This window comes from Typopeltis vanoorti, chromosome 21 (genome assembly GCF_054136105.1).
Source record: "Typopeltis vanoorti isolate ZY-2024b chromosome 21, IOZ_Tvanoo_1.0, whole genome shotgun sequence".
Taxonomy (NCBI): Eukaryota; Metazoa; Arthropoda; class Arachnida; order Uropygi; family Thelyphonidae; genus Typopeltis; species Typopeltis vanoorti.
Window position 1 is genome coordinate 35278806 of NC_143569.1, and position 25620 is coordinate 35304425.

Below are 25620 nucleotides of genomic sequence, written 5' to 3' on the forward strand. Positions count from 1 at the left end.
GTTGATCTGCCATCTTGTTTTAATGTTGTTCTTATTAAAGTTAATATTAATATAATTAATATTAACTTTAATAAAAAATTATATTAATATAAAATCTTATGTTGATTACTAATCCGAATATAGGGAAATTTCTATTATACTGCGCCACCCTATATTCAGATATTAGTCTATGCAAAATAGTGTAATCAAATATTAATTAACTTTAGCAGTCTAATGTTTACATATAGGCCGAATTTTACATTTAACAATTTAGGTTCCCGCTAGGTCCGATAATTTTATGAACGGTGCAGTGGAAAAGAATCAGGCTAACAACAAATTGAAATCAATAAAACATAACATTTAATGCAAGGTTATATAATATATACATAAGCATACTTTGGATACAAGATAATGCAAAATTAACTCAGTTCAACTACACATAACATTCACTTAACTTTTGGTATTAAACACTGAGCTCCAAAATCTAATTTCTCCTTAATAAGCAAAGATAGTTCTGAAGTTCATTACCACTGAAATTCACAGCAAATATTTTAACAGTTGTATTCTTTATCTATCCCTTAGTCAGAAATCACATAGCTCAGTCAAGAAATAGCTATCACTTTAAGGGGGGAAGACTATTAATCTTCTAATTTCAGCATAAACACCACAGTTAATGTTAGGATTTAACAGAAAGAGATAATTTCTTATAACTTCACTCTAAAATGCTATAAAGTACAACTGTTCTTACCGGAATAAATCTTTGCACATATTATTCACTGAGGCACACTTAAAACTTTAGATAATTATCACACTGGAGCTACACATTTCAAAAGTAATCTTCTTTAAATTAACTTAATCTTTAACTTCACCACATCACAAATGCAGACACACTTGCACTAGAAAATTCACTTATTCCTCATATACTACTTTACAATAGAATCGGCTTTAATTTATCTTTCTTGAAAGCTCTGGAATACAACATTAACTTCAGAATTCTATATCAATATTCTGAGATGCCAATTTACATCTTGATCCTTCGTAATCTGATTACAGCACTTAATTCTTTGTACTACAGCCTCTTATTTAACTCCGTGCTGCCAATAAATTATTTCCTCATCTCTGTTGTACTGTTCTCAGTGCCATTACTGTGCTGAGTGCTCCAATTGTACTCAATCCCTAGTTCTAGTGCTAACTCTGCCGATCAACTGCTACTCACTGCCCTTGTTTTCTCTCGCTTTCAGTTTTTATATTTTCACTCCATTTTCCCCACCAAAACTTGTTTTCACCATCCAGCTCATATCATTTCCATCTCGCGTCCATAACTCACGCGCTACATGCTGCGCCTTCTATTTTTAACTCCGTCTCCATGACAACAATTAGAGCATTACATAACATTATACCTTTATATACAGAAACTAAATAAAAGGATATTTTTCAACTCAATTAATATATAATTAATTATGATGAACACAAATTCTTCTATTATCAATATAGGAACAATTAAAATAATCTGAACGTTATTTTTACACAGAGTCCTTTCTATTATTAATACATATCCTAGATTAAATAATTAAATAAAAAAACTCAAAGGTAATTATATGAATAATAGTTTATAATAAGAGATTTACATTAAATAATATCTACAAATGTAGCCTTTGATATGGTGGATTATGTTGGATTCTGAAGGGAGTATTAATAATTTTAATTTCTCTTCATTCAGAATCCAACATGTGTCCCCTAAATTTCAGATCCTTATCCACTATCACCCCCAGATCTCTTATTTCTTCCACCTCCAACAATGTATCCTCACCAAGCATAAATTCTGCATCCCTTCTTTGTTTTCCATATTTTAAAACCTTACATTTTGCAACATTGAACTCGCATCCCCATTTCCATGCCTATTCACTCAATTTATTCAAGTCTCCCTGCAAGGTCACAACATCCTCACTACTCTTCATGGTTTGTCCCAACTTTGCATCATCTGCAAACAACTGAATATCTCCATCCAAATCTTCACCTTTATCATTAGCATACAAGTTAAACAGCAATGGCCCTGAAACAGATCCCCGAGGTACTCCGCTAGTGACTTTCCTTTTCCTTGACATTGCTCCCCCATACACAACTTGTTGATACCTATCAGACAGCCAATCTCCAATCCAATGCACTAATCTAATATCCAATCCCATCTGCTCCAGTTTGACTATCAATTTATCATGAGGTACTTTATCAAAAGCCTTTGTGAAATCCAAGTATATCACTGTGTATCCTTCTCTTCTGTCCAAGGAAGCAGTCACTTTATTGTAATAAGTAAGTAGATTACTAAAACATGACCTTCCTTTAGCAAATCCATGCTGTCCATCAAAGATGATGCCATTGTTGTCAACTCAACTATGGATCCTGGTTCTCACAAGCTTCTCCAACAACTTAACCACAACAGCTAACACACACAGATAGGCCTATAGTTTAATGCTTGAGTTCGATCACCTCCTTTATGAAGTGGCACAATCTTGCCCTCCTTCCACTCCTTAGGGACTTGACCGAGTGCAAGACTTGGATTAAAAAATATGTCAAGACAGGTGTCAACTCCCTGGCACATTCCTTCAGAATACGTAGCGATATATTATCAAGTCCCACAGCCTTATTAACATCTAGTTTACTCAACTCCCCATACACCTCTTGCTCACTTACGGTCAGTCTCTCCTCCCCATCATCTACTGCTCTCAATCTCTCCATGAAGTCACATTCACAACATTGAAAGACCTGTATGAACCGGCTCATTAAGTATCTCCACCACACATTCCGCAACAGAATGGCTACATATCGAAAGAACTCCTTAGGATTCTTTTTGGCTTCATTAGCTAACTGCTGTTCATACCTCTCTTTAGCTACCCTCACCAACCAAGCCACCCTCCTTGCCTGGTCTTTGTAGACCTCATGGAATTGGTTATTTCCACTTCACTTATGCTGCCTCTACAATGCCCTCTTTCTTTGTATCACATGCTTAATCTCTTTATTCATCCATCTCACACCTACTTTATTTAACCTTCTCACCTTTGGAATATATTTAGACATTGCATCTACTAGATAGATTTTGAAAATACCCCAAGCTGCATTGATCTCTTTTCCAGCTAACTCCTCATTCCATGTTACACCCACAAGCTGTCTCCTGAGCTCTTCATAATCGCCCCCCTTGTAGTTTCACATATACCCTTTTCTCACAGAGGTCCTCACACTGCTGGCAACCACCCAGGTAATCACCTCATGGCCACTCTCACCAATTGGTGGATGATTTGACACCTCATTTATAATTGCATCCTCTGATGAGATGACCAAATCCAAGACCCTTAATCCTCGCGTGCCCTCTGTTACATACTGTCTGAGGTAGTTATCCCTCAAAAAGTCAAGAAACTCGTTTTCTTTACTTCCAGTTGCTATCTCATCATTCCAGTCTATATTGCTATAATTAAAATTACCCATAGTGATCACCCTTTTCTTATTTGCTTGGCTAATTTGATTATACATTTCATTATCACCACCACCCACATTTCCTGGTCTATAACAATATCCAATCAAGTATTTAATTCCATTCACCTCTGTCTCACACCATACTGCCTCAAAACCACTGGCACTATTTCCCTCTTGCATCTCTACATTGTATGGACATAACTCCTTCTCTTTATAATCAATAGCACTCCCCCTCCCTTTTTACCCTTTCTATCCTTACGAAACACATCATACCCTTCCATCTCTATTCCTGTCAGGATGTCGTCCTCTTCCAACCATGTCTCACTTATTCCAACAATCTTTGGGTGAACAGATGTAATTAATGCAACCATTTCATTTGCCTTGTTTCTTATACTTCTAGCATTTGTATACAAAAACAACAGCTCATTTCTGGATCTACAGATAGTTCCACTGATACTACCCACTCGATGTGATCTCTCCATGATAGACTGGGGCCATTTCCCTTTCTGCTTATTCATTTTAAAACCTTTTCAATTCCAACTGTTTCCTCTTGATCCCAGGTCATCCCATTCCTTTCTACACGTGCTCTCACCTCCTCTCAGAGTATCCACCTTTCTCATGCTGTGTACCCCCTGTCCACTCTGAGCTTTCCCGTTTTCCTGTTCCTCTTGCATGCCCATTCTCACATTTTCTATACTCATACCACTCACTTCCTCATTCATAACCACCTCTTCAATCTCTACTAACTTACTCTCCTGCTCTTCCACATCACTTCCCACTTGATCTGATTTATTCTCTCACTCTACTCACTTTTCTACCTTCCAACAGCAGTCTCTCCAAGCGACTCGCACCATAACCACTCAAATGCAGCCCATCGCTCCCATACAGCTCACTTCGTCCCTCAAACTCATTCCACACATTAACAAACTGCACTCCTGTCTCCTCACACATTTCAGCCAGCATATCATTCATAATCCTTACTCTCTGCCTCATCTCACCACAGTCATATCTAGGCAACACACTGACCACCTTTCCTGTCACACTATTCTCTTTTATCCTTCTAAGCAGCCTCCTGATATCCATTCTGATGCTCTCTTTGTCCTCTGTCAAATCATTCCTACTGATTGAAAACATTTAACTCCTTTGCTCGCTCCCTCTTCATATCCAATGCCTCAATCACTCTACTCATTTTACCACCTGGAAAACATACCTTGTGCATCTTATCATCCAGCACACCTTTAATAATGGAGTCGCCATACAACGCCACTCGTTAACTCTTTCTTGCCATCATGATTTGTTTTAATATTTTTTACCCGAATTTTCTTAATTTCATTCCGTATCCATTTCATCTCTTTCCTCATCCAATCCAATTCAATTTCCGAATCTCGCATCACATTCTCTCTATCATTCAATCTTCCTAATTTTCTAACTCTCAACCCCCTCTTCTCACTTTCACTCTCATTCATCCTTCTGTACTTTTGGTCCAACTTTTGCTATCATTTATTTTTTTGATTTTTTCCACTTTCGATTCCTTCATCATGCCGTTTCCAGTTTCATTCGCTCTCTCTCAATTTCGTTTCCTCCCGCCACTTTCGATTCCTGCATCAAGCTGTTTTCAGTTTCATTCGTTCTCTCAATTTCGTTTCCTTCCACAACTCTGACCTCACTTTTGTCCTTTTTAACATCCGTTACGGATTTTATATTATTCGTTTTCTTTTTTACTGATTTTTTAACATTCTTTCGCCACTCTTTCACACCATCCTTCTCTTTCGAACGTGCACTCATTTTCCCCGAGACATTTTCGCTACTAACACTTTCTGTCATCAATTTCATATTTGCATTCATCAATTTACTGTTCATGTCGCACTTCGCACACACACCCTCCTTCCATCTGCCCTAAACATCCACAAATCGTTTATGTAATCGAAAGAATGCATATAGCACACCTCACACTTAACGAAATGACTGAAGTCTAAATTAAAATCATGGAATGACAAAGCTGCCGCCATGTTTTCTGCCGGTACTGCTCTAAGATCTAATGATAACGAATTCGTAATTATTTCTGTAATTATGCTATAAAACTCTGTTGTACAACAATTGCACCAAAAAATACACCATCAAATCAAAGAAAACAATCAACAAAAATCGCAGAACTTTCAGGAGCTTTCTAACAGCACGTTATTTCACCAGATTGCCTCGAACCAACTTCCAAAATATATATGTGGTTATGGCACTAAAGAACATCTTCTATCATCTAAAATACTCTATTTCACGACATAGTTATCAACAATGATCTGATGGAAAATGTTTACCTACCAATCAGAATAGTGCAATCCTGATCATTCTTCCAACATACATCCTGTGCTTTTTTAACCATCTTTCTTATGTGCATGCACGTGTGCACACACACACACCATAGTTTATAGCTCACCTCTAACAACTTGGACCATAGTCTTGTCCATGTTTTTCTACTCTGATCTCCACCAAGGTCTCTGACTTTGTGTCCTTTGGCAGCACTATACCATTACTAATTGGGATGATCCTGAGATTTCTTTGCCTCCTCTTTTCTATGATCTAGCTGCTGTTTCTACTCTCTTGATCCAAACATCTGCTTCACTCCAAATAAGTGAAATAATCTGTGCTGGAAGAATTAGAGCTTTTGCTCTTCATTCTACACGAAAGCCAGTGTTCAAACTTGGGCTCTCCAGCATGCCAAAAACAGTCAGATAAAAATTAAGCATACATTTAATGACTGAAGTCAAAACTTCCACTTCACATTCAGACCACAGTTGACATCATTGGTTAAAAAAAAAAATCCCTCCTGAAACAGCAGTTGAGCTTTCTGTTTTATCATTAAGGGCCATTGAGTGTAACTCCTGGCCTTCCATACTTTCATCACTTAAGATAAGACTGACGTTTTGGCATTGGTGTTTTCCAACACTTATTTAGATGACCAATCAGAATTGCCTCCTGCTCCCATGACTAGTATACCATGGTATCCCTCTCTGTTAAAAACTTGTGCTCCAGGATTAACACCTATCCTGTATTGCTTACAAAAGTAATACAAGGATAAGTGTTACTCAACAGCATGGGAGCAAACATTTATCTATTACTCTAAAAATTCAGATATTGGCTATCAGACCATCATATTATCCTTGGCTAAATCCTGTCAAAAATAATAGTCATTAATAGCCTACTTGGAGGACCATTGTTTTTATGAATCTCACCCAAGAAGTCTCTCAAGACCAAACGTTGAACTTTTTCAAACCACTCGGGCTTGAAGCCAGATACCCTCATAATACAGTTTAATGGAATAACTACAGCACAAAAAGAAATAACAATTATTATTATAGGCACCTCATGGAGTCCGAAGACTCATTGCAGTACACCTAAACCATCCAAGTCTATTATGCCTTCCCTTGAACTCATTAACAAAGTACTCACAACTGACTGTCAGCTCATTTTATTCATTCACAACTCTCCAAGCAAAAAAATCTAGTCCTGACACTACTAACACTTTTACTCAACTTCCAGTGATGACCTCTTGCTCTTGTTCTGTCTCCTCTAGTCAAGTGCTGAAACATTTCTCCTGCATCAATCCTATAAAAACCCTTTTAGTAACTTCAATGTAGGTTTCTGTCATGTCACTTTTTTTTTTCTTTTTTTTTTTTTTTGCCTATCAACCAACTTCTGCAATATACACATAAGTATCAATCTATCCTCATAAGATGCATTCCAAGGACTATTCACCATCTTGGTTACTTGTCTCTTAATCTACTTCACCAAGAAACCCCAGAGACTAGACCTGAGCACAGCAATCAGATGTGGATGTATCAAGGCCTTATAAAAAGGAATAACAACTTCCTTCTTTCTACTTGTTAGTGTGTGTTTTCAATAGCCAAGTAATCCTATGAGTTATCTTGGCAATTTTAACAATATTTATATGTTGCTATTTATAAAGATTTGAACCTTCTACATAATCCACATAATCTCACTATCAAAAAGTGCATTGTTGCTACTGACTGATGTAGACACCTGTTGTTGATTTACTTTATACTGTTTTATTGGCTTAATTTCTGCTTTTAATTATTAACAGGCTCAGAATATATTTAACTAGTTTATATTGTTAATGGAGTGATATAACTTGAAATGATATTTTATCACTTTTTTAAGTTAATTATGTAAATGTATTTTGCTTTATTGCATTTTGAAAGAAATTATTATGAACTAGTATTGTTTATAATTATATAGTACCTCCACATTGGGCAAAAGAACCTGTTGATACCACTGCTGCTAAAGGCTCAAGAGTTTCAATAGACTGTCATGCTACTGGTCATCCTGTTCCTCAAATAACATGGAATAAACAGAAGGGTATGCTATATCTTGAGCATAACATAAAGACCAATAAAATGTATATGCAGAACATGTCCATTATAAATTATTTATAAAATTATCTTAAATTAATTTAGATGTATTCATGGTGCCAGATAGAATGACTGACTTCCATGATTTCTGCTTATCCTTTTTATGTGAGATTACTGTTTTTGTTCTTCTGTTCCAAACTGCTTTAGTGCACTTGTTCAGCAAGTGTACTCAATCAGTTGAGGATAAAAATTTGGTATAATATAAATTGGCTCAAGTCAACAACACCAAGTGTTGTACTCAGCCGATACTGGAACCCACAACGAACAAATTCAGTTCTAAATGCAGAAAGCTTGTCTCCTACTCAGTGGTAATTGATCCTTCTTTACCACTATGTTGAGCACAGCTGTTCTCACATCTACATCTTTCACATGTAGATTTACCATTGTAACTGCACTCAGATAAGAATGACCTTCTGACTGACATCAGTCACCAACTCTCATATATGGCCAAGTCAAGATGACTTGTATAGATGACCACTATCCCAAGAATAGCTCACTTCATGCCCTTCCTCAGTCTATAAACAGAAAGACTTAAGGAGAATTCTTAAGTCTTCTTGTCCATTGATTTCCCCCTCCACACATACATGCCAGGTGTTCTCCAGAATAGAATTATGGACTGCAGACATTACCAGGCTCAGAATATATTTCTGAGCCTGGTAATGTTTCACCATGGAACCAAGCCTATGTACAGCCTGTCCCAAAAAAAAGAGATATAAAAGTTGAACCCCAGCTCAAACTGTTGTTCCCTTGCCTTTTTGAAAACAATGAAGAAGGTTGTCAATAAAAAATTTCTTCACTACCTGGGCCTACCATTTAATCAGCAATCACCAATATGGATTTTCCTCTCTTTGGAACTTTACCCACCATTTTGGACACAATCCAAGAAAGGTTTGGAAAAACTGGTTGCACATGATGCTCTTCCAGTGCATTTGATCAGGTATGGCACAGAACCTTACTTACCAAGCTACCATCTTGTAGTCTTCCTTATGCTCTTTGTAATTGATCTCTATTTTCCATCTCAGGTTATTCACGGTGTGTTACTTCAAGTATCCTTTCAATGCTGGTGTGTTCCATTGCCCCTGCTCTCACCCATACTCTTCAACCTACACGTTAATGACTTCTCACTAAATCAAATGCTACCATAGTTTTCTGATGATGTGACACTTCCTCTTCATTATGGTTTTGCTGATAACATACTCTGTTTCTCTTCAACCGTGTGTGTGTGTGCACAAATTATCTATTCTTCAAGAATCGATCCTAGTCAGTTGAGGTCAGCCTTGCGAACTTCAGTACTACCAAACTACACGCAGTCCTCTTATTTCTTATAAGAAAGGTCTTGTAGTTTCTGTCTTACTTTGATGATACCCATAACTCTAGTCAAGAGAACAAATTTCTCTTTTTTTATCTAACTTACACCTCTAGCCTTTCTTGGCAGAAAAAACCTCCAAAAAAGCTTAGTCTTCTTCTTTTTTTTTTTTTTTTTTTTTTTTTTTGCTCAAGACTGCTTCTCACCTGCATAATTGCTGTCACTTTATAAATCCTACATTCCTCAGCCTAACAATACTGGTCTCGCAGATGATGATAGTGTTCCAGAAAAACTTCCTTCAAAATACTTGCTATCTGAAAGAGAGCACATGCTTAATAGATTTTTTTTTTCTCTCTCTCTCTTTGAATCACTCCAGTCACTTCTTTGTGTTTTGTTTCTGCCTTACACTTATCTATAGTTATTTTCATGGTTGCTGCTCTACTAAACTAGCCACCATCATTCCTTCTTCTGCTTTTCCTTAAGTTTGTAAAAACATGAGCAGATATGGGGGGGGGCTGAAAAGTTCTGATAAACACCTAGAACAAAAATGGTATTCAAGTGGCTGATATAACCACAAGAAAGAACATATCTTAAAACCCTTGAATACCTATGTTTTGATCAAATTGTAATAATTTGTTCTTTTTCTTTTAGGATATATAAGAAGACATGTCAGAAGTGTTGAAGAAATTCTAAGACATAGAGGTGTGGGCTGTCATCAAGTTTATCATGCTGCAAGAAAAGACTGCAACTGAAATTCACCGAGAGCTTTGTGTTAGACTTTAGGAGACTGTGCCCCAGCATATCCAACAGTTGCTAGATGAGTAGCCAAGTTTAAAACTGGGCATCCTGAGACAATAAATGTCCCCAGGCCACGAAGATCTTCCACAGTGATCACACCTGAAAATATTGATGCAATGCATGCCATCATTCTTGATGATAGACAAATACCAGCCAAAAATATTGCAAAGACTCTGAATTTATCCAGAGAATGAGTGAAGGTAATGATTCTCCAACATCAGGACATGCAGAAGTGTTCAGCAAAGTTAGTCTCCAAATGTTTGAATACCGACCAAAAGAGAGAACATGTTCTGTCATCTCAAAGGATTCTGGATCATTTAGTGAAATCAGGTGCAAATTTTTTGGCTCATATTGCGACTGTTAATGAAACGGTCAATGGAGTGGAGACACAAAGGTTCCACATGATCAAAGAAGTTCCAAACCCAAAAGTCAGCAGGGAAGGTTCTTACCATTATCTTTTGGGATATGAATAGTATAATCCTTACCATATACCTTAAAAAAAAAAAAAAAAAAAAAAAGTGAAACTCTTTCAGCAGTTTATTAAACAGCTCTCTGTTGAATTGAAGGAGGTACCAAAAGAAAAATGCTGTGGGAAACTGAGCAGCGGGATGGTGCTTTTGCAGGATAATGCACCTGCTCACACTGTTCATGAAACCTAACAGACAATACACAACTTGGGCTTTCGATGTCTGCTTCATCCACCCTATTTGCCAGACCGGCCCCATCTCTTTTAAATTTGGGAATAGGAAATAAACACTTGAAAGGAACAAAATTTACCACAAGGGAAGTCAAATCAGAATGGGATAATTAGTATAAGGAATCAAAGTAGGGATGGGACAAATGGGCTTCTGCGATTCATGTACACTAATGCCAGGAGTATTAGGAACAAGAAGGAAGAGTTTTTGGCCATGGTTGGCACTTCCAGGCCACAGGTTGTCGGTATTAGTGAAACATGGCTGACAGAAGATGATAAAGCTAGTGGGATTGAATGCGATGGGTATAGCGTGTTCAGGAGTGACAGGGTGAATAAAAAGGGGGGAGGAGTGTTATTGATGATAGCTGATGAGCTTCAGCCAAGGAGTATAGAAGTTGAACTGCAGGATGGGGAAAAATGCACATTTGAGGCTGTTTGGTGTGAGATACAATCTAGCAGAACAAAATATACAATTGGGTGCTGCTATAGACCGGGTGATGGAGTGGATGGTGGGAATAGTATGCATAAGCAAATAGAAGAAATGAATGGAAAGAGGGTAATTATTATGGGTGATTTCAATTATGGTAATATTGACTGGAAAGAGGAGAGGGCACATGGGAGGAAGGAATTGGATTTTATGCAGTTATTAAGGGACAACTATCTACGGCAACATGTATTGGAAAATACCAGGGGGCAGAGAGTGCTGGACCTAGTAATTGCAACTGAGAATGTGGCTGTAACGAACATGACCTTGTTGCCACCAATTGGTGAGAGTGACCATAAGGTCATGACTTGGGAGGTGGCTAAAGGAGTCGAATTTACAATTAAGACAGGGTATATGTGGAATTATCGGGCTGGTAAGTATGACAAGCTTAGGTGTGTGCTTGGCTCAATGCCATGGCATGTAAAACTGCAAGGGCTGGATGTTGATGGTGCATGGGAGGTGGTCAAGAACTGTTTGCAGGAGGCAATGGTTGACTGTATACCAAGAGTCCGAATAATAAATCAGGTAGGGGTTAAATGGATAAATAACACTATTAAGCTTGAGCTGCAAAAAAAGAAACAATTGTGGAGGGAATTTAAGGAGAAGGGTGACCATCAGGTGCATGAACAGTATAAAGCTCAGGCCAGGATGGTAACAAGGGTGGTAAGAAAAGCAAAAGCAGATTACGAAAGGAAATTGGCCATGCAGGCTAAAGAGAATCCCAAACAGTTTTTTCAATATGTTGCAAGTAAAAGGAAAAATGCTCATGGTAGAATGATCTTAAAAAATGCTGAGGGTAGGGAGGTAACTGAATCAGTCGATGTTGTGGAATTACTGAGCGAGCACTTTGCAAGAGTATATCATCCAGGTGGTGGCCTTGCGGAAATGGAGGAACCAACAGCTTATACTGGAATTGTGATGAATGAGGTAGAGGTAACTAGTCTGTTACAGAACCTCAATGTCAATACATCTGTAGGATTGGATGGTATACCAGCTCGTGTCGTACGTGAAGCGGCAAAAGAATTGTCAGTGCCCTTGACCATTATGTTTAATTTGAGCCTCAGGACTGGGTCAGTCCCAAGGGGGTGGAAAGAGGGGAAAATAGTTCCACTGCACAAAGGTGGTTCCAAGGCTGCTGTTGAAAATTACCGGCCAATCAGCATAACAGGAATCATTATCAAGGTCTTAGAGAAAATAGTCAAGAGGAAAATACAAGATTGGATAGAAGAAAATGGGATACTCTATCGGGGACAGCATGGTTTTGTGAAGGGTAGGTCATGCCTCAGTAACTTGCTCACGTATTATAACACAGTGACGGCTGAACTGGATAAGGGTAATGGGTTTACAGTGATTCTGCTGGACCTTGCTAAGGCCTTTGACAGGATACCACATGGAATTCTAATCAGTAAATTGCAGCATATGGGAATGGACATAGGGTTGGTGAGATGGATAGGAGGGTGGTTGACGGAGAGATATCAGAGAGTGGTTTACTCAGGAGTAGAGTCCACAAGACGGCCTGTGACTAGTGGTGTACCACAAGGATCTGTTCTTGGACCACTGCTGTTTAATTTGTTCATAAATGATATAGGAAAGGATCTGAGAGGAACAGTTCATTTGTTTGCGGATGATGCAAAGTTGGGTAGGGCAATAGTGAATGCAGATGACGTCAAAATTTTGCAGGATGATTTGGATAGATTGGAGGTCTGGGCTAGGGAGAATGGATGTCAATTTAATGTGGCAAAATGTAAGGTTATGCATTTTGGGGTGAAAAGATGGGAGGCAGTTTACTGCATTGGTGGAACCGTGCTCCAGGAAATTGATGAGGCACGAGATTTAGGAGTGTTGGTGGATAAGGAATTGAAATTTAGGGGACACATTGCAAAAGTGGCCAAATCAGCTCATCAAATCACTTGGTTGCTGAAGAATACGTTGACAAGCAGAGACAAGCAGGTTATTGTTCCTCTATATCGAGCCTTGATAAGACCTCATCTCGACTACTGTGCTCAGATTTGGTCACCTAGGTTTCTTCTTGATGGGGAGGAGGTGGAGAGGATCCAGAGGCGAGTGACCAAGATGATAGCAGGTCTGTGGAATGAACCGTATGAGAACAGGTTGAGGATTTGTGGGTTGCAAAAATTGGTTGATAGGCGGAGGAGGGGAGATATGATTGAGACATTCAAATTACTGAAGGGTTTCTATAAAATTAATTCAGAAGATATTTTTGAGAACAGGGCTGGTTGTGGGAGGACTAGGGGACATCCATGGAAACTGGGCAAAAGTGTGGTTAGTAAAGGTGTTAGAGCTGGGTTCTTTACTTTTAGAGTAGTGAATGAGTGGAATGCGCTCCCTGAGTCTGTGGTGGATGCTGTGACAGTGAATGAGTTTAAGGCGAGGTATGATAGATACTGTATGAATGTCGAATAGTTGTGATGAAAATGATTTGGGGGCTCCCTCGATGAGTCTAATGACTCCCTGGAGTTGCCCGTAATAATAATAATATCTACAGCTGAGAACTGGTTTGTCCAACAAAGGAAAGACTTTTTTTTCAGAGGATTGCAAGTGATGTAACAAGTGTGTAACACTTCATGGGGAATATGTAGAATAATGTTTAAGTTACATGGTTCTACCTCAATTCGTTCGTGGTGATTATCACACATTATTAGCATACTCTCATAGTTCAGCTTCAAATTTACCAAACTGACTATTCTCCTCTTTCATTCCACGTCTTGTCTTTGATGCATCCTTCCTCAACTGTTTTTTTCTCCAAGAGATCACACCATGTTTAAGAAACATATTTGGTATCATCATGCACAGTGCTACTGTTACAAGTTTTGCAGAAACTCATCTGTTGTTTGATTTAAAAAACACCTGTGTAATATTTTGTTCAGCTGCCTTTGACATGGATAATAGCTTTCATTTGTTGCATTAATTCCACTAAATGTCTGATAATGCTGATGTGAATTTTTAATATGAATCTTTTCGATGGAAGTTTGTAAACATACCATGCATTTAGTACTGTGGGTAGGTTAAGTAAGGTTAGAGAATCTGGTTCACCTGCTCTGGAATCAAACATGGAATTGAACTTTTCAGACCCCCAGTAAACAAGGTTGTAGTCTCATACTGAGTGACAAAAATCTCATCTACTTCCTAGACATACAAACACCTGCATTTTGATTCAAACCCATGACCTGTTGGTTGGAGAGCAGCAATGTATTCTATGTTCTTGAATAGAGGAGGAGAATGTAGCATCTGTCTTGCATGTTCTAAACATCCTATAAACGTTCACTTGGATTTATATCAGGTGAGGTGAACACTTATTGGATGGTTAGTGACACCCTTCTGTCCTTTGAAACTTTTCCTCATAGCATGGGTCCAGTAGTATGCTGTATCATTGGACTTGGAAGGTTTCATTTAGGAATGGGTTCAACACAGAAGCATGCATGTAGTTTACTACAAGCTACTGGGTAGGCCACACTGGTCATACATTAATCAATATGCAATAGGATCCCTAAATCTGACCATCAAACATTGTCACTTATACCAGTATGAATGTGTAGAACATCAGTTTACGGATCCATTAACTCATTAGTGATGTAATGCAAAGCTATCCTGCACCATTGTCATATCACTCATAGCAACTTATCATATACCAGCACTCATTTTTTTTTCACGCTTGATGTTCAACCAGTGTGCTGCTACTGTGGTATTTCCTTTCAGTAATGACCTTAACTATAGTTGTGGTTTAATGTCTTGTGAGCTTTTGTTTCTGGAACCCCCTCCCCGACTAAAAGTACAGTGTTATCTAGGATATTATCCCTTATTTTTGATATAATAATTTAACTCATTAACTATAAAGAAACACAAAGTGGATGCTATGGTGACTGTAGGATGCAGATTTGTTCAGCAGGTGATGGATCATTCACTCACTACAGCATCCACTTTTTTGTGTTCATTTACAATCAGCAGAAAGTTTGTTCGGCATCATTCTACATGATTGCCACTGTGGTTGAGCAGTCATCAACTTACTGTGTTAAGTATGGAGATCCAGCAACCATGACATTTTTGAATTCCTTTATGTGGGTGGTCTGAAAAGTTCTTGGCCTAACAATTAAAAAATGAATTTATAATTTCAAAATTATTTTTATTTTTCAACATAATCTCCCTTAAGACTAATATATTTATTCCAGCGATGCTCCAGCACCATTATCCCGTCCGTGTAGTGGTTCTCAGTAAGATCTGCAAAATACTCCTCTACAGCTGTCTCTTGATTCGAAGAAAAATGCTGATCAGTGAGGAAGATTTTTAGTTTTGGGAAGAGATAGAAGTCAGACGGAGCCAAATCTGGGGAATAGGGTGGATGTTCCAACAATTCATAGTGCAGATCTTTTAATTTTCCCATTGCCAAAACACCTTTGTGGGCAGGTGGATTGTCCTGTTGAAAGATGATTTTTTACTTCTGCAAACCAGGTCTTTTCTCACAAATGTTTTCTTATAGTCTGGTTAACAGATCAGAATAATATTCCCTGGTTATTGTTTTACCATTTTCAAGATAATTAATTAAAAAAATGCCTTTATCATCCCCAAACAGTGATGCCATGACTTTGTCTTCTTTGGCACTGAACAACTGGCTTATCCACTCTTTTGGATTCTGGTGTGTGACAGTGAATCCAAGTCTCATCCATAGTGAAAAATTGATGCACAAAATCAGTTTTAATCTTGTTAAAACACTCCAAGCACTGTTCAGAGATTTTCATGTGAGTGCGGCTCCTATCTTCGCAAAGCTTTTTCATTTGCAATTCTTCATGCAAAATATATCCTACATGTTCTTTTGAAATGCCTATAGTCTCAGCAATTTCACGCACTTTGACTCGCCGGTCATCCAATACCATATCATGCACTTGATCAATGATTTCTGGTCTTGCACTTTTTGGACGTCCTTCACGTGGAACATCTTCAAGGCTAGTATGGCCCATTTCTTAATTGTCAAACGAAGGAGAAGAGTACCCATAAACTTTTATGAACTTCGAATGAATTTCTTTTGGTATTAAACCTTCTTTTATAGAGAATTTTATAACAACACGTTACTCAATTTTATCCATTTCAAGGGATACAGACAAAACTTTTGCTTCAGACAGATGTATAAAAAAAAACTACTTGATAGAATGACTTGCAATTTTACATGGATGCTTATGACAGATGTACCAACTTAAAAAAAAATCTTTCCGATAGTGTTACTATTTATGGTTGAGGACGAGAACCTTTCAGACCACCCACATATTATTGGTGTGTGATGCAGTCATTTATCAGCAGTGGTGAGTTGTAAGAGGCTCGCGCGAGCCCTTTGTTAAATTTTTCTCAAATTTGTGAGCTCCTTGTTCTTCTTGTTTAATAATCTTGTAGAACTAGAAAATACCATTGCAGAATGTATACATACTACCATAATTGCTACTTTAAATTCATATGGATTTTCTGATAATTATTTAAAAAATCATCTCATTGCGTTTTGTTCTGATGGAGCTAGTGTAATGTTAGGAAACAAATCAGGTGTTGCAATCAAACTTCTACAAAGATTTCCTAAGATTGTGATTTGGCATTGTGTAACTCCGATAAAAAAAAAAACATTAAAGAAATAAATCGTTTTGAAATATTTTGGATAAATTATATGCTTTTTATCATCAATCACCAAAAAATCAACGAGAATTAAATACAATTTGCAAAAGACCTTGGTATTGAAATTTTAAAGATCGACTGTGTGTTTGGACCACGATGGGAAGCTTGCAGTTTACGAATGGCTCTTGCTGTGTGGAGAAATTACCCAGCTTTATGCAAGCATTTTGCATCAAATGATTAATATAAGGATTTTTAAAACCAACTTCTCAATTTGGAATTTTTAAAAGATCTAGCATTAATGATTGATATCCTACAGGAATTATCATATCTGTCAGAAGCTGTACAAAGTTTCTATAAGTATTATAAGGGCAAAGTTAGCCATTTTTTCTTTTTCCCGACGATTCAAGCCCTTTGTTAAAATTTTCATAGCTCACCACTGCTTGTCAGGGATATGTAATTTTAATACCAGTTTGCATAACCATATCCATCCATCCACACTGTTACCATACAGTACTTTATATTGTTGCAGACTGTGCATGTTTTCCAATCTGGTCATAATTCGATATTATCTTAGTATTTTGTTAGTTACAATAATCATTTAGGTGAATGATATGAATCAGCAGGATTAATTTTTTAAATAATAAAATTAATGAAAATTACTCCCTCTGTCCAAAAAGAAACCTAATTTTTGATAGAAAATAAAACACAAGCCTTATAAGCCGGTCTGATTGGCCGAGTGGTTAGCTTTTCCACTCTCCAGCCAAAAGGCTGCAGGTTCGAATCCTGCTGTGGATATGGATGTTGGTGATTGTGAAAATAGTGGTGGTGGTGGTGGTGGTCAGCGGTAGATGACGCTGGCGCAGATGAATGTAGTTGCAGCTGCTGGAGTGCTAGAGACAGAGAGTTTTAGAACGTGTGTCCTCCCTCGATGAGTCTTTGGACTCCCTGGAGGTGTAATGTAATAATAATAATAATAATTATTATTCAAATAATTTATTTCAATCAATATACTCTCCCTCAGCTTCGATACAGCGTTTGGCACTTTCGATTAATTCGTTAAATGAGTTTTTGGGATACTGATGAGGGTTGTGGTTACTGCCGCTTTACAGTTTCATTGGTGTCGTATTGCTTTCCTTTCATCAGAAAATGAAGTCGGGGGAACAGAAAGAAGTCGCAGGGTGCTAAATCAGGTGAATACAGCACGTGATCCAACACACAAACTTGGTTTTTTCTCAAAAACTGTCTCACAGTGTTTGAACGATGAGATGGTGCATTATCGTTGCAAAAGTGCAACAATCAGCTGCCAGAATCATTATATTCATGCCATATGCGACGAATTCTCGCTATCAATCGCTTCAAAATTCCGAGATAAAACTCACCATTGACCGTTTGGCCAGGCAGTTCGAATTCTTTGTGGATTAATGCCCTTGGAATCGTAGAAACAAATCAGCATAGTCTTTCTTTTGACTTCTCCAAGCAACTTTTTTTCAGATACCCCTCTTCTGGTGGTCTCCATGCAGCACTCTGTTTCGGGCTCATACTCAAAACACCATGTTTCGTCACCAGTAATGATCGTTTCAAGGAAGTTTGAGTCCTTACGAGCGGTTTTAATGATGTCCTTGCAGTGTTGAATTCTATACATTTTTTGTTGTCGATCAACTTGTGGGGAACAAATTGCGAATTTGATTTACGAAGGCCCAAACTCTCGGTCCAAATATTGTTGATTTTGGAATCTCCAATTCATCTTCAATCAATCTCACGGATGATTTCGAGTTTTCTTTGATGAAATCACGTACTTTTTGGATGTTAACTTCGCTCAGTCCAGTTTTTGGACTGCCCGGCTTTTCAACGACCACTTTTAAGTCGTTTAAACCAGTGCTTCCCAAACTGTGAGCCGCGGCCCCCTTGGGGGCCGTAGGTTTTGTTAAGGGGGGGGGCCGTGAAATAATGAAAACAAATTTAAAATGTTTTAAGACTAAGTAGTTTTTTTTTATTTTAAAAGAAACGTATTTAACCTTTATTTCTTTTTTGTTATTTTTTATATTTTAATGGAAAATTCACACATCGGTGTTGGTTCACAAACTTTGCTTCCTGCGTATTTCGGCGCTTAATGAATATTAGTAAATTTTGCTTATTCATATGTTTCATTTCAAAGCAGTGGTTAATTGTATTTACTTCGAATGTTCTCCAGGGAAGCTCCAAATCTTCCTGTTCCTTTAATCAGTCGTTCTTAATCAGGGACTGTTGATATTGACTTTATATACATATCAAAACTCGTTTTATATTATCACTGTCATCCGAGCTAGTTTTCTGTTACCAATAAAAGTTTTGCATACTTCACACATGAAAAAAAAGCTTAAACAAGTTCATGTGGAGAGATAGTAACTCCCTTGCAGTTGTAAACAACACCCCTCCCTAACAGCCACTATACTGCAGGGGCAATAAAAACAAGTACTTTTATTATGCCAGTGAATAAGGTATGAAGAGTCTGTGTAATATATTTCTCAACAAATAATGCAATTAGAGACAACTGGGATAAAAACACACTAATTAATGAATCACATGTCCCCTCACACAGAAACTATGCTGTATAGACTGAAACAAAACCATATGTTGCATGGACAAACACGGTATCTAACTAAAAACTATTGTTATTAAATAGATGTGTGTGAGTTTGATTTCCAAAGGCAGCAATAAAATTCAATGGAACATGTTAAAATTCGTAAAAGTGTTAAAACTAATTAATATATATATTTATATATATATATATATATATATATATATATATATATATATATATATATATATATATAATGAATGTTATGGCAGTTTCACATATGGAATTCGGTTGAAGAGAGTTAGCATTTCAACTCAATTGTCAGCAATGCTTTTATCTTTCAGATGCACGATCTTTTGTTAATACCGCACCAATCATATGCACGTTTTACTAACCTGCCTTTGCTGTGTGTTTCGTGTTAGGCTTAATTACCGTAAAGGGAGAAAAGTCACAAAAGAGAAATGTTCCTGGTCTGGGGATTCCCTTATTCAGGTAATATTCATTAATTTCATGTTATCAGTCTGTGGTGTGCCAGTATCGGTAAGTGGTGATATCATTTGATCTATTCTACGTTAAAAATTTTAACCCTGAGATGGATAAGTGGCTGATTTTAAAAAAAAAAAAATAAAAAAAAAGACAGTATTTCATATTTTACCAGAACAGCCCGCATCGTCTTCAGAACCAAACGGTAAGAGGCAAAAAATGTAATATATGCATTTGATTTTTGCAATATTCGCTGTGCATGTTTTGTATTGCATATAAATACAATAAATATTATTATTACTATTATTACGGGCAACTCCAGGGAGTCATTAGACTCATCGAGGGAGGCCCCAAATCATATTCATCACAACTATTTGACATTCATACAGTATCTATCATACCTCGTCTTAAACTCATTCACTGTCACAGCATCCACCACAAACTCAGGGAGCGCATTCCACTCATTCACTACTCTAAAAGTAAAGAACCCAGCTCTAACACCTTTACTAACCACACTTTTGCCCAGTTTCCATGGATGTCCCCTAGTCCTCCCACAACCAGCCCTGTTCTCAAAAATATCTTCTGAATTAATTTTATAGAAACCCTTCAGTAATTTGAATGTCTCAATCATATCTCCCCTCCTCCGCCTATCAACCAATTTTTGCAACCCACAAATCCTCAACCTGTTCTCATACGGTTCATTCCACAGACCTGCTATCATCTTGGTCACTCGCCTCTGGATCCACTCCACCTCCTCCCCATCAAGAAGAAACCTAGGTGACCAAATCTGAGCACAGTAGTCTAGATGGGGTCTTATCAAGGCTCGATACAGAGGAACAATAACCTGCTTGTCAATGTATTCTTCAGCAACCAAGTGATTTGATGAGCTGATTTGGCCACTTTTGCAATGTGTCCCCTAAATTTCAATTCCTTATCTACCAACACTCCTAAATCTTGTGCCTCATCAATTTCCTGGAGTACGGTTCCACCAATGCAGTAAACTGCCGCCAATCTTTTCACCCCAAAATGCATAACCTTACATTTTGCCACATTAAACTGACATCCATTCTCCTTAGCCCAGACCTCCAATCTATCCAAATCATCCTGCAAAATTTTGACGTCATCTGCATTCACTATTGCCCTACCCAACTTCGCATCATCCGCAAACAAATGAACTGTTCCTCTCAGATCCTTTCCTATATCATTTATGAACAAATTAAACAGCAGTGGTCCAAGAACAGATCCTTGTGGCACACCACTAGTCACAGGCCGTCTTGTGGACTCTACTCCTGAGTAAACCACTCTCTGATATCTCTCCGTCAACCACCCTCCTATCCATCTCACCAACCCTATGTCCATTCCCATATGCTGCAATTTACTGATTAGAATTCCATGTGGTATCCTGTCAAAGGCCTTGGCAAGGTCCAGTAGAATCACCGTAAACCCATTACCCTTATCCAGTTCAGCCTTCGCTGTGTTATAATACGTGAGCAAGTTACTGAGGCATGACCTACCCTTCACAAAACCATGCTGTCCCCGATACAGTATCCCATTTTCTTCTATCCAATCTTGTATTTTCCTCTTGACTATTTTCTCTAAGACCTTGATAACAATTCCTGTTATGCTGATTGGCCGGTAATTTTCAACAGCAGCCTTGGAACCACCTTTGTGCAGTGGAACTATTTTCCCCTCTTTCCACCCCCTTGGGAATGACCCAGTCCTGAGGCTCAAATTAAACATAATGGTCAAGGGCACTGACAATTCTTTGGCTGCTTCACTTACGACACGAGCTGGTATACCATCCAATCCCACAGATGTATTGACATTGAGGTTCTGTAATAGACTAGTTACCTCTACTTCATTCATCACAATTCCAGTATAAGCTGTTGGTTCCTCCATTCCTGCAAAGTCACCACCTGGATGATATACTCTTGCAAAGTGCTTGCTCAGTAATTCCACAATATCGACTGATTCGGTTACCTCCCTACCCTCAGCATTTTTTAAGATCATTCTACCATGAGCATTTTTCCTTTTACTTGCAACATATTGAAAAAACTGTTTGGGATTCTCTTTAGCCTGCGTGGCCAATTTCCTTTCGTAATCTGCTTTTGCTTTTCTTACCACCCTTGTTACCATCCTGGCCTGAGCTTTATACTGTTCCTGCGCCTGATGGTCACCCTTCTCCTTAAATTCCCTCCACAATTGTTTCTTTTTTTGCAGCTCAAGCTTAATAGTGTTATTCATCCATTTAACCCCTACTTGATTTATTATTCGGACTCTTGGCATACAGTCAACCATTGCCTCCTGCAAACAGTTCTTAACCACCTCCCATGCACGATCAACATCCAGCCCTTGCAGTTTTACATGCCATGGCATTGAGCCAAGCACACACCTAAGCTTGTCATACTTACCAGCCCGGTAATTCCACATGTACCCTGTCTTAATTGTAAATTCGACTCCTTTAGCCACCTCCCAAGTCATGACCTTATGGTCACTCTCACCAATTGGTGGCAACATGGTCATGTTCGTTACAGCCACATTCTCGGTTGCAATTACTAGGTCCAGCACTCTCTGCCCCCTGGTATTTTCCAATACATGTTGCCGTAGATAGTTGTCCCTTAATAACTGCATAAAATCCAATTCCTTCCTCCCATGTGCCCTCTCCTCTTTCCAGTCAATGTTACCATAATTGAAATCACCCATAATAATTACCCTCCTTCCACTCATTTCTTCTATTTGCTTTTGCATACTATCCGCACCATCCACTCCATCACCCAGTCTATAGCAGCACCCAATTGTATATTTTATTCTGCTGGATTCTATCTCACACCAAACAGCCTCAAATGTGCATTTTTCCCCATCATGCAGTTCAACTTCTATACTCCTTGGCTGAAGATCATCAGCTATCATCAATAACACTCCTCCCCCCTTTTTATTCACCCTGTCACTCCTGAACACGCTATACCCGTCGCATTCAATTCCACTATTTTTATCATCTTCTGTCAGCCATGTTTCACTAATACCGACAACCTGTGGCCTGGAAGTGCCAACCATGGCCAAAAACTCTTCCTTCTTGTTCCTAATACTCCTGGCATTAGTGTACATGAATCGCAGAAGCCCATTTGTCCCATCCTTACTTTGATGCCTTATACTAACTATCCCATTCTGATTTGTTGTCCGTCGTACTCGCTCGGGCATAATATACTCATTCATACACTTAATTATAATAATATATCTCTCTATTACGATTTTTTTTCAAGGCGAGCCGTGAAACATTTTTATTTTTGCAAAGGGGGCCTGACATCCAGAAGTTTGGGAAGCACTGGTTTAAACCACTCGTAAACTTGGAGTAAACATTCATCACCTTATGCTTTTTGAAGCATTTGATGCATTTCGTTAAAACTTTTACCAAGTTTAACACAAAAGTCAATCGCACACAGCTCTGTTTGAAACTCATTTTCCGACCATTCTTCAGAACACACTGCCACTCTTGGCACTATAACTCTGCTTCTAATGAAACAAATGTCATAAACAGTTGATACAAGACTAATGAATCTTTCTTTTAAGGTTACACGGTGATCAGCATTCATATTTATGAATTTAGAGACACAAAACAAACGTGTTGAAGATTATTTTACTGATTAATAATAAAATAATAACTTTACGTTTCGACCCCTGTATTGAGGTCATCTTCAGAAGGATACATTCAGGAGTATAAGAACAAGCTACATGCTGTTGCACTCTATACAAGTAAATTACATCTATGTTGTTAACTAATCTTTTTTCTTAGCCTGCCCTCTAGTGAAAAAAAAAATTAAATAAATAAAATAAAATAAACAAAAATAAAATAAAAACTACAACATTCTTGGAATTGTTAGACCATCATTTTTATTCAGATTCGGATCATGTTTGAGCATTTCACATGCTTTCTTGAATTTCCGCTCGAACCAGGTTTTGGTGCGGTGTAGGGACTTGGTACCTTTCCAGTCAATTCTGTGGTATGTTTGGAGTACATGGTCAGAAAGGCTGGTTTTTCCAAAATGGAGGTATTTTATGTGACGTTTGTGTTCATCCTTTCTGATAGGGAAACAGGGCGAACCATCCCAATGTATGGTATGTTACATGTGCAATCTATTTTGTAAACCCCTGGGTGGGCTAAGTGTGGCAGGGGATCCTTGGAAGAACTGAGTAGGTGTCTTAATTTTGTCGGGGGTTTAAAGGTGGTTTGATGTTGTATTTGTGTAGTGTTCTGTCTATTTTTTCTGAAATGCCTCTAACATATGGTATAGCAATAGCATTCTTGAAATCTTTTTTATTATTAGTGGTATCTTTGTGGAGGATCTTGTGAATGGTTTTTATACTGTATCCATTTTTATAAAGGTATGTTTGATGGTCTCATATTCATGGGTAAGAGCTTGTTCATTTGAACAAATGGTTTGAGCTCTGTGTTTAAGGGTGCTTATGACCCCTTGTTTTTGTGTTGGGTGGTGATAAGAAGTTTTGTGTGTGTAGGTTTGTGGTAAACTGAGAAGGAGAGACAGCCTGAAGGAAGACGTGTGACAAGTGTGTCTAGGAACAGAAGAGAGTTGTTTTTTTCCATTTCAATGGTGAATTGGATGCGTTTGTGTTGTTTGTTCAGGTGGCTAAGGAATGTATCTGGTGCTTGGCTGCTGTGGGGCCAAATGGCAAAAATATCGTCGACGTATCTGAGCCCAATTTTGGGCTTTAGGCATGCCGATTCTAGAGCTCGTTGCTCAAAATTTTCCATATAAAAGTTCGCTATTGGGGGGGGGAGTGGTGAGCCCATGGCGGTACCCTCTTTTTGAAGGTAAAAATTGTTTTGCCACACGAAATATCCGGAGCGGAGTACGTGGGCAAAGAGAGCCGTGATGTCATGTGGAAATATGTTCTGTAAGAGTAGGATAGTATCATTGATTGGGACTATCCTACAGAGGCATTTCAGAAAAAATAGACAGAACACTACACAAATACAACATCAAAACCACCTTTAAACCCCCGACAAAATTAAGACACCTACTCAGTTCTTCCAAGGATCCCCTGCCACACTTAGCCCACCCAGGGGTTTGCAAAATAGATTGCACATGTAACATACCATACATAGGGGAAACAGGGCGAACTATCCCAATCAGAAAGGATGAACCCAAACGTCACATAAAATACCTCCATTTTGGAAAAATCGGCCTTTCTGACCATGCACTCCAAACATACCACAGAATTGACTGGAAAGGTACCAAGTCCCTACACCGCACCAAAACCTGGTTCGAGCGGAAATTCAAGGAAGCATGTGAAATGCTCAAACGTGATCCGAATCTGAATAAAAATGATGGTCTAACAATTCCAAGAATGTGGAGGACCCATCTACAACTTTCATAGCAACCACGAAGAAGAATCTCAATAAAAGACCTAGTGAAGTGTTTTTTTTTTTTTCCTTGAACGTTCAATAGCAACCTGTACTGTACAAATCCAGAAGATAATCGTAATATAACAATATAATTTGTATAATTCCAGAAGAATCCTAGTACGCGAGGACTTTAGCAGAGTTTATTGTAGTTTTTACTTTTTTTTTGTTTATTTTATTTTATTTATTTATTTAATTTTTTTTTTTTTTCACTAGAGGGCAGGCTAAGAAAAAATTAGTTAACAATGTAGATGTAATTTACTTGTATAGAGTGCAACAGCATGTAGCTTGTTCTTATACTTCTGAATGCATCCTTCTGAAGATGACCTCAATACAGGGGTCGAAATGTAAAGTTATTATTTTATTATTAATCAGTAAAATAATCTTTTCAACATGTGTGT

The 25620-nt window shown here is 38.1% G+C and overlaps 1 protein-coding gene across 1 annotated transcript in view; it reads left to right on the forward strand.

The window, feature by feature from the left end:
* The window catches only part of LOC150094736 (cell adhesion molecule Dscam1-like), a 298945-nt gene that overhangs the window by 97902 nt on the left and 175423 nt on the right, over nucleotides 1-25620 (forward strand). The window contains exon 9 of the mRNA XM_090411654.1: nucleotides 7696-7815. Within this exon, the coding sequence (XP_090267780.1) occupies nucleotides 7696-7815 (120 nt within the window). The remainder of the gene's footprint in view (nucleotides 1-7695; nucleotides 7816-25620) is intronic.